We start from the raw sequence: 15,717 nt of genomic DNA on the forward strand, positions 1-15,717 counted from the left end.
TTCTACTTTCAAACCCCCAAAAAACTTCGGCTTGTAGCCCATGTGATGTTGAAATATTAGTTTTTTGAAAATTTTCAGCTAATCAATTGTACCTGTAATAATCAATTTTTATATTAAAAAAATCAAATATTTAAATTTAGTGTTTTAAAATGGTTTCAAATAATGTAATGTAAGTGAAATGATGCCATTTTGATTATTTTATGAAAAAAAAAATCCTTTTTAATGTTGCAACATGTGGCAAGTAAAATGACTTTCTTGTCATAATCTCATAAAAAAACTTTAATTTTGCGATATTTGGCAGGCAGAACCTTAAGGCCATGGTTAGATTCACTAACACTCTTGCTGAGGCAGTTAGCCCATCAATTTTTTGCAATTGTCTGTCATTCTGTTCTCTATTGTGACAGACCAGCCAAGTATGCCAATTCTTACATATCTGTTTATCCATGTTCTTGGAATTTCATCATTTATTAGAGTTTTTGTTGTGACGTTGTTAGTTAGTTTTTGTTTGCTGTTTTAGGCAATATAGCAGCTTGGCAGTGCTATGCATTATAAAGAACATTCATGCTTATCTTCTTAAAATTTTTGGGATATATTGATTGTTATCTAAAACTGTTCGTGGTAATATTTATATTTACTATTTGTTTACTGTTTCTTCTTGGCACCATATTCACTGCTAATGTTATGTTAATACAATACAATATCACATTAAGGAATTTATCAAAAAAAAAAAAGTCACGTTAAGGAAGGCACTCTTGTGCCTGAGCTAAACTAAAACCATATGTTATTGAGGATTCTCCAGTTGGATCTTTTAAGTGCATAGGTCTACCCTAACAAACTATAGTTTAAGAGAACTCTTAAAAAGCAAGTATCTCAGCCCTTGTAAGTTATGTACCACTTTTTGCTTTATTGATTTTTGTGCAAGAGTTTCTAGTAAACAATGTTTAGTAAAGTTAATGTAGAAATATCCAGCAAGAGAACAGGTACTAATTTTCCATTTATAGGTTTTTCCGGATTGGCTCAATCATCCTTGCCCTGCATGATGCAAGTGATGTATTCATGGAAGCTGCTAAAGTTTTTAAATATTCTGAGAAGGAGCTTGGAGCAAGTGTGTTCTTTGGATTCTTTGCCATTTCTTGGCTCATTCTGCGGCTAATATTCTTTCCTTTTTGGGTTATAAATGCAACAAGGTTTGCCCTCATGGTAAATGATTTTATTGCGCCACATTTGGCTTTGATACTCCTTTGACTTATCTGTTCTTACTGTTGCCATTTCCCAGCTATGATCTCATTAAGTTCTTGAATCTATCAAAGGCCTATCATACGTTGCTGTACTATGCTTTCAATACAATGTTGCTGATGCTACTTGTGTTTCACATATACTGGTGGGTACTTATTTGTGCAATGGTCTGGAGACAGTTGAAAAATAGAGGAAAAGTGGGAGAAGATATAAGATCTGGTAAGCTTTTCACTGCTTTCATATTATCATTCAAAAAATTGTTCCATTACATCTGGAATCTACTATAAATCTGTGTGTGTGTGATCTGAAATGGATGGATTCGATATATGTAGAACCCATAAAAAATGAAGCTTCCTTTCTACAAGTCTTATTTGTTACATCGAGGAGACTCATTGCATAATGTTCTCATGTTTGTACAACAATATCAATTTGACATTTTAAAATGAATTGGAATGGGAGCAATGGCTTGCCTGCATCCTGCAAAGCAGCTTTCTTTACCATTCTCGTTACCTTTAGGTGTTGATATACTGATATCTCTTCCATTTACGCATTACAAATATATACACCAACCATGTTGAGTTCTAAAATATGTGGAAAAGCATATGCAGTTTAGGGAAGAGTGACATTATATCCATTTTGTATTATTTTCTTTTGTAGTCTAAAGTAGCTGTTTTATTTTTATTTTTTAATTTAGAGCTGAAGATTTATTATATTTATTTAATACAGATTCAGAGGATGATGAATAGTTGGAAGATTTTGTACAAGTCATACGTTCTCACTGATGATTTAGCCCCCTGGGAATTACTTTTGACAAGTTTGTAGGCTTCACTCTGATCTCAGTTGTTTGCCATCTATTGTACCAAAATTGGAGGGGGTTGGGAACTTTTTGATTTCTAAATTTTTCTTCTTATTCTTGGGGTAGAGATAAGGAGGTGGAAGACCATTAATCTCCTTTTTGATATCTTTTTGGTGTATAAATGATAGGTGATTCCTGTATAATTGTTTCTCTGGATAATATTTTGTTTGGATTAGCCCTAAAACAGATAAATGAAGAAGTTGAAAAAGAAAAAGAAAAAAAGGACTTTCCTTTTTCTCAGTCTTTGGTCTTGCCATCCTTCCTATATTTTATATGAGCATTTAACTGATACAAGAATATCCAGGCTTGGATTATGTACTACGAACTATGATAATTCTACAACCTTTTTGAATGTGGCCTGATTCCCTCATTCCCATGTGAACAGAAAATTAATATTACGCTTCCGAGTGTCAATACACCTTTCTATTTTGTTGGTTTAACCGGATTTTTACTATATGCAAGCTGATCACTAATCTGACTGTTGAACTATTATCAGTAATATGGATTTGCTTTTTTATTATATGCAACCTGATCCTGCTGTGGCCAAAGAACTAGCATGATCATGATGGTTAGTTTACCCCGAAAGACTTCATATTGGGTGGACCGCACAACTACCAATGATCTTTGTTGTCCATAAGGAAAAAAGATAAATGATTTTGATGCTGCTGCAGTGCCAACTACTGCCCAGTCGATTGTGGCATTGTTGATTCAAACTATCCACCCTTCGATTTCCTAGAAGGGATCTATACGGAGTAATTTGCCTGCATAAACTGGCAATGCTGGAAGGTAAGCAAGGACCAAAGCTGCTTCTGGCGTTTGCTAAATAAGGAGACTTACACAGTATGCCGAGGTAACTACAGCCCTAAGGGTTTTTTTTTTTTTTGGTCTGGTCGATTTGAGATAGCAAATTAAGGGAATTTTGGGCATATCAACCCGGTTATATATATATATATATATATTGAAAGTAAAGTAAGCAAAGTAGAACCAACCAAGAAGGCAGTATTGCAAATATAATCAAAATAATTTATAACAATAGTAAGGCAGTAGAACCAGCCAAACAGTATATATATCAAAGCAGAAATTTAGAACCATCAAAGATGGCGGTAACAACAAGTAGTATATTAAACAGAAAGCCGAAAATACTTATTATTGAAAAGTAAAATAAACACTTACAGCAAATAGTAGTAGTTACAAGATCTCAACAAGTTAACAGTTACAATGCTTGAACTAGTCCTAGTTACAAGGATTGTAGGGAAATAGTGATAGTAGGGAATTCTCTCACTCAAAGGAAGGCTTCTAAAAGAAAGAAAGTTTTTCCAAAAGAGAATTCTGTCTTAAACTTCAGGGACAACCCTCCTTAAATAGGCAAAAATTCGGAGTGAACAGTGTCATGAACAATAAAAAGTGAACAATATCATGAATAGTAATCTGTGAACAATAAAAGTAAACAGTGTTTTTTCACTTTTTGACTCAAAAATCAGTAGCAAATTCTTGTCATTTTCATCAATCTAAAATGCGAAGTCTTTGCTGAAAGAGAGTTTGAGAAGACCAAAAGTCTAAGAGTAAACTCCTTTTTTCTTTTTTCCAAGAACATCATTATAAGCCAAAGGAATCTCTATATTCCAAAGGACTTGTCAGAAGAGCATGAGACTTCACAATAGAGCATGGGACTTCATAGTAGAGCCTGGGTAACCATCGTAACATTTTTTTACTATTGTAGCATTTTTGGCCATTGTGCAAGCCAGAAAAATAGGAGAATCATATATATATATATATATATAAGAGTCAAATCTATTACTCACAACAATACAAAAAATGGAGGGTAATGGTGCATTGTGAAGAGCCGCTCAAAAATACTCACATAAGGGAAGACATCAGTTAAAAATAATTCTTTCCCTATTTTCATCTCAATTCAATAAGAAAAAAATGAGGAGATGATGAAGGAGAAATAAGTATCTTGTGTACTAGCTACATGCAATATTTCCCATATGGATTGGTGCAACTGCAAGTAAACTGAATCCATTTGAAGTGTTTTCTTCAAGGGACCGGCTTGTGTCCAGTGAAAGTTTTCACTGGACACGTTGGATCTTGGACACGTGTCCAAATCCTGCCATGTCCAATAAAAATTTTCACTGGACACAGGCCTTGCCCTTTGTTCAATTACTTGATTCCCCAGTCATGGCTATGGCACTTTCCTCTCCAACTCGAGATTCAACAAAGATTTGTACATCTCCACTAGATCCCATGGAATCCTGAGATTACCATCACCTCACCTCACATGCTTGTCAACATAAATGCCACCTAGATTGCCAACATCGATGAGACAACCCTTAAGGACGACTGGGCCAACCATCAATTTACCCTTTTATCGAATTGATCAACAACTAGCAGGTTCACAATCAGCAACGGTTGGAATTCCTTCAAAAATGATTTGATCGAGTTGGTTGGTAGCTTGCTGTTAAACCCAAGTTCACAATCAACTTACGACCACACCCTTATTCCACAATACTCCATATCTTGTATGTGCTAATTCTTAAATCGAAAAATTTTGCGAGTCAGTGTCAGCTTCCCTAACACTAAACAAAGAGCGTGTCCCACAATTTCTACTTCATTATTTGATACTTCTATAAAGCCCACAGTCCACAAAACTTTACACTCTCTCTCTCTCTCTCTCTCTCTCTCTCTCTATTAACCACTTTCCAAAGATATTATATATAAAGTTGGATCTAAAAACGATGATGGTGCTAAATGGAAATTGTCAATGTTCGAAGAGTTCTCTTCTAAACACCCATACTAACCCAAAAAAAAAAAAAAAAAGAGATTTGTTCTTCACACGTCAATACATGTCAATCTTGAGTTTTTTTCTTTTTTTAATAGTAATGGGAAGTCAACTAATAAATAACAAAATTCAAGTTACAAAAATTTTGCAAAAGTTTCAATTGTTTTAAAATAATGTGAAATGTCAAACCATTACAACTTTTTTTTTTTTTTGAAAGGGAAATGATATGGAATTAAAACCAAGAAAACGAGACATACAGAGGTTCTTGCATAAGCAAGCCAGAAACAGCAAATTACATCATATTAGATTGCAAAAAAGAAGATACAATGGGAGGCATAACTCTTTTCCAGAGGTGATGGTTTCCAGATCTTTGAGCATATTAAGCAAGCTCGTGGGCCACTGAGTTGAAGCTTCTGTTTAAATGCTTGAAGAGGCAAGTCTCAAATGAATCACTCGCCTGAAGGATTCCTTGGATGAGATGCCCAAAGCTGTTCCCCGTGGCCGCCCTATCATTGATTGCTTGTATGGCATTTAGAGAGTCTATTCAATAATGACCCGAGACAGCTGAAGCTCCTAAGCTAAAAGAACACCATGCTCCAGAGCAATGACCTCCATTAGCTCAACAGGAAAGAAAGCTTGAAGAGGTTTACATAAAGCAGCCATGACATGACCTTTACAATCTCTAATGACAACTCCAACACTTGAGAAACTGTCAAGCTTTGATGATGCCCCATCAATATTTATTTTATGGATTCCTAGGGGAGGAGGAACCCAACTGGATGGGGAGGTTCTAATTTGGCTAAGGTCCCAAGTGACAGAGCTAACAAAGTCATTAGCAACATTTTTAGCCAATTGCCACACCTGAAGAGGAGGAAGACCACAGTCCTTATGCACAATCTTGTATCTGTTGGACCATATGGCCCAAGCAATGGCAAAGAAAAGCTCTAAGTCTTGAAGTGTTGCATGAGAAAGAATAAAGATTGCATAATCTAGGAAGGACTTTTTGATGCCATGAGTGTGTAGTGGGTTTTCTGGCCAAAGACACCAAACCGAGGATGAAAAGACACAGTTGAGAAGGGCATGGTCTAAGTTTTTAGTTTCACTACCACAAACAGGGCAGTCCTTATTTTGAGATATTCCTCTGCAGTTTATGGTTTCCATTGTAGGGAGACCATTGACACATGCTCTCCAAGCAAAAATTTTGATTTTTGCTGGGAGATTAAGGTGCCATAGCTTTCTCCAAACCGGTTTACAGGGATCTCCATTTGAGCATTCTTCTTTCTCATTTGTCTCCAGCAGATTATAAGCTATATGGTAAGTACTTTTGACTATGAAGTCTCTGCGGCTATTCCCTATCCAGATTATTTTGTCTTTTGGAAGGTTGTGACTTGAAGGTATCTTCAGGATTGTATCAACTTCAAAGGAAAGGAAAGTTACTCTTATCGTGTCTACTCTCCACCATTTTGTCATTGGGTCAATGAGAGAAGAGACCATTGGGAATTGGGGGTTAGCATTTGGGGGCGAGATGACCTTGTAGGTCGATGGGGTTGGCAGCCATTTGTCATCCTAGATATGGATTAATTTTCCATTGCCCACTCTCCACCGAGTTCCCTTTCTTATTACATCAAGGCTGCTGTGGATGCTTTTCCAAGAGTATGATGGGGAATTACCCAGTTTAGCATTCAAAATATCATCAGTAGAGAAGTATCTAGATTTGAGAACCCTTGTCACTAGAGAGTTTGGGTTTTGGAGGATTCGCCATAATTGCTTTGCTAGCATTGCTTTGTTGAAAGCTTGCAAATTTCTGAAACCCATGCCTCCATAAGCTTTCTGCGGACACATTGTTTTCCAACTAAGCCAACATATTTTAGATTCTTGCTGCTTTTGGCCCCACCAGAAGTTCCTCATCATGCTTTCTATTTCATCACATAAACTTTGGGGAAGAAGGAAGCAACCCATAGTGTATGCAAGAATTGCTTGTGCCACTGCTTTTATGAGGATTTCTTTCCCTCCCATAGAGAGAAGTTTTCCCTTCTAGCCAACTAGCTTCTGCCCAATCCTCTCTTTTAGGATAGAAAACACCTACTTCTTCGATCTTCCAATGATAAGGATGGAAGGCCTAGGTATCTTGTGTGTCTAGTATCTTGCATAGGGCCTAGGATAGCAAAGATCTCATCCTTGGCTTCTTGTGCAGTATTGGGACTAAAGAAAACTGAGGACTTGTCAGTGTTAATTTTCTGGCCCGAGGCTTCCTCGTATTTTTTAAGGATATGCTTTAGCTCCCGACTTTCCCCTGCACTAGCTTCACAGAAAAGAATGCTGTCATCTGTAAAGAGAAGGTGGGTGACTCTTGGGCAGCCATTACAAATAGAAATACCTGTCAAAAGCTTGTTTCGGGCTGCCTCATGGATGAGTGCAGAAAGCCCCTCAGTGCAAATAAGGAAGAGAGTCAGGGAGAGGGGATCCCTTTGCCTAAGCCCTCGTGTAGGCATGATGTTCCCACAAGCAGCCCCATTTATAATAACTGAAAATGAGACCGAAGTAATGCACCTCATTACAATATTTACCCACTTTGAGCTGAACCCCAGTTTCTCCATGACCCCCTGTATAAAGCACCACTCGACTCTATCAAACGCCTTACTCATATCGAGTTTGGCAACCATATAGTCATCCTTCCCTGCATTTTTGTGATTCAGAAAATGCATTAACTCAAAAGCCACAAGTACATTGTCAGTGATTAGTCTGTCAGGAGTGAAAGCACTTTGATTCTCAGAGATGATGTGAGGAGAAGAGCCTTAAATCTATTGGTAATAGTTTTAGATATGAGCTTATATACTACGTTACACAGGCTTACGAGTCGAAAATCAGTCATTTTTTTGGGATTATTTACTTTAGGAATGAGGGCAATGTCAGTTTTATCAAGGCTTGCCATAAAAATATTACTATTGAGAACATTTAAAACTATATTAGTAATGCTACATCCCACAATGCTCCAATACTTTTACTAAAAAATAGTAAGCATACCAAAACAACTTGGTCAATAGGGTTGGATAATCCTAATCTCACTGGGGGAAGCCCGAAGACTTATAATTAGGTAATAAAGGAAAAACTGATAACAAGACAATCTCGTTGAAAAAAAAAAGTTCAATAAAAATAATAAAATAAAAAAGATATTTTAGGTCTGTCAGACAACCGCATGACCATCCCAACCAGTGTTCACTGACTGAGAACGATCATCTACCGCCGCATTAATCCACAGATCATAAGGCTGCTAATCACGGTCTGATCACACGGTATTGATTCATCCACCAGACTTGGAATCCTTGTCTCCTTAGTGATCAAGGACGCAGAGGTACAACCTATAGAAGATTACATGTATTATTAGTTTCCACTTTCCATATACGATATTCTTCTATTGTGCTTTGCGTAACAAGGAATGGTTGAGATTATTTTACAAGTTAAAGATCTCAATTGCTTGCAGAGGCAGAATCCATGAAATTGTTTCCAACTTGTTCTTGATGTTCCCCAATCACCGTGGGAAGAGAAAGTTCTAAAATGTTAGGCAATTTGCAATTTTGAGGATTCCACTCACAAAGGCCATCACATGTTGGACATTTTTAGCCAATCATATAGGTCAATGCAGTACAAGTCAAGATCCAAATGATTAACTTAGCTTAGCTTTATTGCCTTCTAGTTCCTTTAAAGAGTCATTAAACTCAAAAAAAAACAAGCAAATTTGACTAGCAAAAGGGAAGATGGGAAACAAAATCTCTCTCTACTATCTCTTGCTCTTTATTGCTCTCATTCCAAACTTCACAGCTTCTCAAATTCTATTTCAGGTATGCACGAAACACTATAATTGAATTATGTATAATTGACCCTCTTCTTCTTCTTTTTTTTGATGCTAATCAGCTATACTAATCATAATTATATGAATTTGTTGGGCTTTTGGTGGACAGGGGTTCAACTGGGAGTCATGGAAGAAGGAAGGAGGATGGTACAACTTCCTAAGAAACTCAGTTCCTGAACTGGCTACTTCTGGGATTACTCATGTTTGGCTCCCTCAACCTGCTCACTCTCTTTCTGACGGTACACCTTTACCAAAAATCATTACATATACAAGTTTATAATCTTAATCTCCACTAAGTTTTATTGGTTTTTTTTTTTTTTTTTTTTCCCTTTTCATGGTAAATTTATTTGAATTTGGAGTTTCAAAAATGATAACAAGACAATCTCGTTGAAAAAAAAAAGTTCAATAAAAATAATAAAATAAAAAAGATATTTTAGGTCTGTCAGACAACCGCATGACCATCCCAACCAGTGTTCACTGACTGAGAACGATCATCTACCGCCGCATTAATCCACAGATCATAAGGCTGCTAATCACGGTCTGATCACACGGTATTGATTCATCCACCAGACTTGGAATCCTTGTCTCCTTAGTGATCAAGGACGCAGAGGTACAACCTATAGAAGATTACATGTATTATTAGTTTCCACTTTCCATATACGATATTCTTCTATTGTGCTTTGCATAATAAGGAATGGTTGAGATTATTTTACAAGTAAAAGATCTCAATTGCTTGCAGAGGCAGAAGCCACGAAATTGTTTCCAACTTGTTCTTGATGTTCCCCAATCACCGTGGGAAGAGAAAGTTCTAAAATGTTAGGCAATTTGCAATTTTGAGGATTCCACTCACAAAGGCCATCACATGTTGGACATTTTTAGCCAATCATATAGGTCAATGCGTACAAGTCAAGATCCAAATGATTAACTTAGCTTAGCTTTATTGCCTTCTAGTTCCTTTAAAGAGTGATTAAACTCAAAAAAAACAAGCAAATTTGACTAGCAAAAGGGAAGATGGGAAACAAAATCTCTCTCTACTATCTCTTGCTCTTTATTGCTCTCATTCCAAACTTCACAGCTTCTCAAATTCTATTTCAGGTATGCACGAAACACTATAATTGAATTATGTATAATTGACCTCTTCTTCTTCTTCTTTTTTATGCTAATCAGCTATATTAATCATAATTATATGAATTTGTTGGGCTTTTGGTGGACAGGGGTTCAACTGGGAGTCATGGAAGAAGGAAGGAGGATGGTACAACTTCCTAAGAAACTCAGTTCCTGAACTGGCTACTTCTGGGATTACTCATGTTTGGCTCCCTCAACCTTCTCACTCTCTTTCTGACGGTACACCTTTACCAAAAATCATTACATATACAAGTTTATAATCTTAATCTCCACTAAGTTTTGTTGGTTTTTTTTTTTTTCCTTCCTTTTCATGGTAAATTTATTTGAATTTGGTGTTTCAAAATTTAAACTTCCAACTTGTTTATGGTGTCCCCTCATTCTAGCTGGAGCTAAAATGCATTGTGTTAGTTATTTAAGTTCTTTTTCCTGTCTTTTTGCGTGTAAATAGATATAATGCAAAATCATATCTTTTGCAGTGTATCTATTTGATCAAATGATTATGGCCTCTAGGGGTGTCTCATTTGTAAGATTTGCAAACTAGAACATTTATGTTACAATTGTCCTCCAAAATGAAGGAAATTGGCTCTTAATGGAATTCTTCTGAGGCTCATTCATCTCATACTATGTAAGGACTTCAATCAAATAGCTAGAGGCAGAGCTGCCTAGTGTCCAGTGGTGGCAATTGCAACCACTGTAATTTGAAGAAGGAAAAAAAAATTGTGTTGGATTAAAATTGTAGAATTTTTTTGCTATTATTTGGAATTGCACCGATTAAGATAAGAATAAGTGGGGTCAATGTAAAATTTAAAGACATTTCACCATAAGAAGAAAAGAACATATGGAACACCCCCCCCCCCCCCCCCCCCCCCCCCCCCCCCCACCGCCCCCCTTCCCCTTTTCCCTTTTAGAATCTGAAATATTGGTTAATTAGTTTTAAAGATTAAGGTTATATTTAGAAGATACTGAAGTTAAATGGAGACCTAAAACATTATCACTTTTATTGAAATAGAAAAAGCTGCTGAATTTTAAAAAACTTGTTTCATTAATTCAAATTTATCTTCAAACCGGTTCAGAGGAAAATTGTTTCAACTCACTATATGGTCACATGTACTTCTAGGAAACATGCTTGCCAAGTTGCTCAAAGGTTCTATTGAGCTTCTCCCAGCTACTTATGTTTTTTAATTTAGAATTCAGTACTAAACTTGTTTGAAATTTTGAACTGGAAGGTGATCAATAGTTTAGAAAACAGGTTTTGAGAATGAAAACTGAAAACAATTTTTTTTGTGGGTTTGAAAACAGAAAACAGTTTTTGGCAACCAAACAGGCTCTCATAGTCTTTACTCTTTAGAAGTAACAAGTATAGCAAATAAATCATATGGAAACTTTGCTAAAATTGTTTCCTTGCTTTGTCTCTAGGCTAGGCCCTCAAGGGTACTTGCCTGGAAGGCTCTATGATCTCAATGCGTCAAAATATGGAAACCAAGATGAACTGAAGAGACTGACAAAAGCCTTCCATGACAAGGGGATCCATTGCATAGCGGACATAGTCATAAACCACAGATGTGCAGAGAAGAAAGATAGTAGAGGAGTTTGGTCTGTTTTTGAAGGAGGGACTCCAGATGATCGCCTTGACTGGGGTCCATCTTTCATTTGCAGTGATGATACTCGTTATTGTGATGGCAATGGAAATCCAGACACCGGTGGTGGTTTTGATGGTGCTCCAGATATCGACCACACAAACCTACGGGTCCAAAGAGAGCTATCAGATTGGATGAACTGGCTAAAGACTGAAATTGGGTTTGATGGGTGGAGATTTGATTTTGCCAGAGGATATTCCCCAGCTTTTACTAAGAAGTATATGGCAAAAACTAAGCCAAATTTTGCAGTAGGTGAAATATGGAACACTCTTGCTTATGGAAGTGATGGAAAACCAGTGCACAACCAGGATGGTCATCGTCGCGAGATTGTGAGATGGATACAAGCTGCTGGAGGAAGTGTTACAGCTTTTGATTTTACAACTAAAGGGATACTTCAAACTGCAATTCAAGGAGAGCTGTGGCGGTTGAAAGACTCCAATGGAGGTCCTCCAGGTGTGATTGGCTTGAAGCCAGGAAATGCTGTAACGTTCATAGATAATCATGATACAGGTTCCACACAGAAGCTTTGGCCATTCCCATCAGACAAAGTCATGCAGGGATATGTCTACATTCTTACTCATCCAGGGATTCCATCAATTGTAAGTTACTTTTTGCTCGTTTACTTTTTCTCTCACCAGATGTTTTGTTTTTTCATGTTATTTTCATATGGTGTTCCTAGATGAACAAAAAGTAGATCCAGGAAATTGTCTGGAAGTCAAAAAATAGCCTTTAGTGCAGAAATCTGTAAGTAAATTGATAACAATCTGTTCAAGTTTCCAAAATTGGACTACACTTCACTTGAAAAAGCATACTGAATTTACTTATTTTCTGAAAGTTGGTAAATGTACACTTGTATCTTTTAAAAAAAAGAGGGGGGGGAGAAGATTAAGGCTTTAAAAAGCTATATATAAGCAAATAAAGGCTCAATGTCAGTTGGCCTGATTGTGTGAAATTCATTTGAATATGCATTTGTTATATTGACATACCCTAACAAGCTGTGTTAATCTATTCAAGGATGCAAATGAAAAAAAATTATCAGTTGTAGCATAGGATCTTGTTACATAGCTGCACATTGTTTTGGCAACTATTTCTGCAAACAAAAGATAATTGCAAAAACTGTTCTTTTACTACTAAAAAGGTTCTGATGGACTTTGTAGCATGCAAATTACTATTAGCAGATACAATTTCCATTGATGTCTAATTATTGACATCAAGACAATTTAATCCAAATTGACAAGTTATTCTTTAATGGTATTGATACTAATGATTATCGACAAATAAATGTTCTTCATTCTTTCTTTGAATTAATGTGAATATTTTATTTCGTGACAGTTTTATGATCACTTCTTTGACTGGGGCCTCAAAGAGGGGATCTCTATACTCATTGCAATTCGATCCAGAAATGGGATCAAGCCCACAAGTTTCGTGCGAATTCTAGCCTCTGATGCAGATCTCTATGTGGCTGCTATAGACGAGAAGATCATTGCTAAGATTGGTCCAAGATATGAGGTTGGGAACCTGGTCCCTCCAACCTTCCAACTAGCTACTTCCGGAAATGACTATGCTGTGTGGGAGAAAAAAACTAAGGGGAATGATGATAATTAATAAAAATGAAAAGGAATGACACAAGGTCATTATGATAAATTAGCCTTTGCTTTGGAACCTTTGAAATTTAATATGCTATGTTATTATTGATGAAAGTTAAGCATAGAGAGAACTTTCATGTTCATGCTATCCAGTTTGCTTCTAAAGTATAAGGCTTGCGTAGGTCGGTTACAGACTCAAGGACATTGCGTCAGACCCCACTTGAAAGTTTCTAAGATTCAATTTGATCCATATACCACACACTGGATATGTTCCTTAAAAAAAATCTCTGTTATAATGTTTTTTCTATAAATTAGAATTGAGTCCTGGAAACCAAGCTTGTAACAACAATGAAGTATATGATAAAATTGAGAAAATTAAGGTTTGATATGCCTTGCCCATTTTTTTACTGACAGACTTTCATATAGGTAACCCTCTACAAGGAAATCTCACGGTTAAGATTTTCTTTCCTGAATCCAATAATGTTCAAAGTTTTTAAAGGTTGATAGTCTTTCTAAAAACAACTGTTTTTGTTTCCAATTCTAATTTCGTTGGCAGCTCATGAATCATGAAGCTGCTCTGCATGGACTTTGATCATCTTTCTATTACTGTATTACATCATTGTATTCGTACAAAAAAAGTACTTCTTTTACAAGCTTTAATTTTTTAGAGGTCAGTTTACTACAAAAGGTGTCAATCCGATTCTGGAATCATTTATTTTACAGCTAGAAACTAAAATTATTCTCTACTCTTCTGGTGATGGCATCAGAGATTCTTGTCCATTAGGATCCAGTAAAACTCACAAAAGGGACACGTGGTTAATTTGAATCACCAATTAAAGTTTTGGTTCTTGGAAAAATATTCTTTGTGACAAGTAGCAGCATCAGCGTGCCACAATCAGAAACTAAGTTTCTATGAAAACTCCGATGACACAAAGACAAAGGTCACTTGCGGCTTAGATGTCGGAGAATCTATGTACAAACTACAAACTCTGTCCCGCACTTGCTTGCTTTGTATGGAATTACCAGTGGCCACCAAGCAAAGTGGACAGTGGCTGATCAACTAGGCCACCATAATATATATCATGTGAAGTGGAATTCTGAACCCGATCCAACCTGGCAGCATCATATATATATTATTAACTCATATAATGTATGAGAAGGTTTAATACATAAGATAATTTTATCCTTTTTATTTTTATATTTTTTTTTTTGTCTAAATATGAAATTTGATAATTACTATTTTTTTTTTTGTAAAATTGATAATTACAATTACTAATAGACATTTATAATAGTTAACTTTGTATATAAAACTCATTCTAAAAAAAAAAAAAAAAAAAAAACTTCGTATATAAAACTGTATATTCTAATATTAAACATTTAATATGATTGTATATCTTGCCATTTCACGATTAAGATATCATTTGATAAATATAAAAATGTTTATTATTATTTGGTTTCAAAAAAAATGTTTATTATTATTTCACATCATATAATAAAATATTATTATACTGAATAAAAATGATAATTGATCTTAAGTAACATACTATCATGTATATTTATGGATTTGTTTTTTGTAGTTTGATAATTGAGAGTGGGGTGATTTGAATCCTAGATGTCTCTATTGAAAACATCAAGAAATGTCAACTAGTTAAACTACAAAGCTCTTAAGTCTTAACATAGATAAAAACTAAATCTTTAACATGCAACGATCTCTATTAATTTCACAAGTAAGAATAATGTATAGTTTCTTAGATAGGTTTTTGATAATGAAAAAAATTGTCAGTTGGACTCCTCATCAATATAGATGGATGACGTCAAGTCAGTAGCTGTGAAATCCTGCAAAAGGGATAAATATACTTTGAGTACACCAGTATGGTGCGTGCCAAAGAGCCTTCGACAAGCTAGTCAATAAGATCAGAGCTCAATTGATCATAGAAATTGCTATTTGGCTAAAGAGTTGTTATGCATATCTTGCGTACCTTTGCTACGATTCCTTGCGTCTTTTTATAGGTCTTTGCCCCTTAGGATGGGAGTAAATGCCTCTCTTTATGATTATGGATCCGTTGGTAATAAATGTTGGGGCATTATAGAATTCAATGATCTTTTGTCGATTGGTCCGTCTGTTATGCTTTTACTTGTTTGTAATGTGAGCCATTACTGGTGTCATTTATGAAGAGCTCTTTTAATGTTAGCTATTCTCATCCATATGATAGACGAGGCAAGTTTATCTCTTGTTTTATTGTCTCATGGACAAATCTAATTTTTCTCTTCTTCAATTTCCCATTTAAATTTAAACACAAGAACATAAACTTAATTGTTCTTGAAAATATAACACTATTTATGCAATATGTTTTTTAATTTAATTGGAGAACTTAATGTATTATACATAAATTTAATCCTAATTTTACAAGCAAGCGGAGATTTTATTTTATTTTATTTTATTTTTAGTTTAAAAAAAATTGAAACAAATCTCTCTTCCCTTCAAATGCAAGACTATAAATGCAAGATAGACTTGGGCCAAGTCCATCCGGCGTTTAAAAAAAAAATTGAAAGAAATCTCTCTTCCCTTCAAATGCAAGACAAAAATGCAAGATAGACTTGGGCCTAGTCCATCCGGCCCAACCCATTCAAAACTACCGTCCATTACT

At 35.7% G+C, this 15,717-nt stretch overlaps 2 protein-coding genes and 2 non-coding genes across 7 annotated transcripts; 2 read left to right on the plus strand and 2 right to left on the minus strand.

Annotated features, from left to right (window-relative positions):
- Positions 1–276: 276 nt before the first annotated feature.
- Positions 277–2,332, plus strand: LOC136063664 (ceramide synthase LOH2-like; the record flags this gene model as incomplete). The annotated part of the gene is made up of 4 exons (XM_065764355.1): positions 277–413; positions 1,002–1,187; positions 1,277–1,455; positions 1,963–2,332. Coding segments are annotated over 4 exons (522 nt in total), but the record flags the coding sequence as incomplete, so codon positions are not given.
- Positions 2,333–8,014: 5,682 nt separating this feature from the next.
- LOC112024979 (alpha-amylase) lies at positions 8,015–13,455 on the plus strand. Of its 4 annotated transcripts, none has more exons than XM_065764361.1 (5): positions 8,015–8,223; positions 8,353–8,710; positions 8,831–8,960; positions 11,268–12,082; positions 12,816–13,455. In XM_065764361.1, exons 2-5 carry the CDS (start codon positions 8,627–8,629, stop codon positions 13,086–13,088), a joined length of 1,302 nt encoding a protein of 433 aa, XP_065620433.1. In that variant the 5' UTR covers positions 8,015–8,223; positions 8,353–8,626; the 3' UTR covers positions 13,089–13,455. The 4 variants fall into 4 exon arrangements, with proteins under 4 accessions (XP_065620433.1, XP_065620432.1, XP_065620434.1 ...); XM_024057628.2 differs by lacking the exons at positions 8,015–8,223; positions 8,353–8,710; positions 8,831–8,960 and adding exons at positions 9,129–9,331; positions 9,461–9,816; positions 9,936–10,065; XM_065764360.1 differs by having other exon boundaries at positions 8,015–8,710.
- LOC112025012 (small nucleolar RNA U3) lies at positions 8,050–8,257 on the minus strand. Its single transcript, XR_002884206.1, has one exon. It is a non-coding gene; the product is annotated as a small nucleolar RNA U3 (small nucleolar RNA).
- LOC136063676 (small nucleolar RNA U3) lies at positions 9,158–9,365 on the minus strand. Its single transcript, XR_010625296.1, has one exon. It is a non-coding gene; the product is annotated as a small nucleolar RNA U3 (small nucleolar RNA).
- Positions 13,456–15,717: the final 2,262 nt, after the last annotated feature.

Source organism: Quercus suber, unplaced genomic scaffold (genome assembly GCF_002906115.3).
Source record: "Quercus suber isolate HL8 unplaced genomic scaffold, Cork oak 2.0 scaffold_554, whole genome shotgun sequence".
Taxonomy (NCBI): Eukaryota; Viridiplantae; Streptophyta; class Magnoliopsida; order Fagales; family Fagaceae; genus Quercus; species Quercus suber.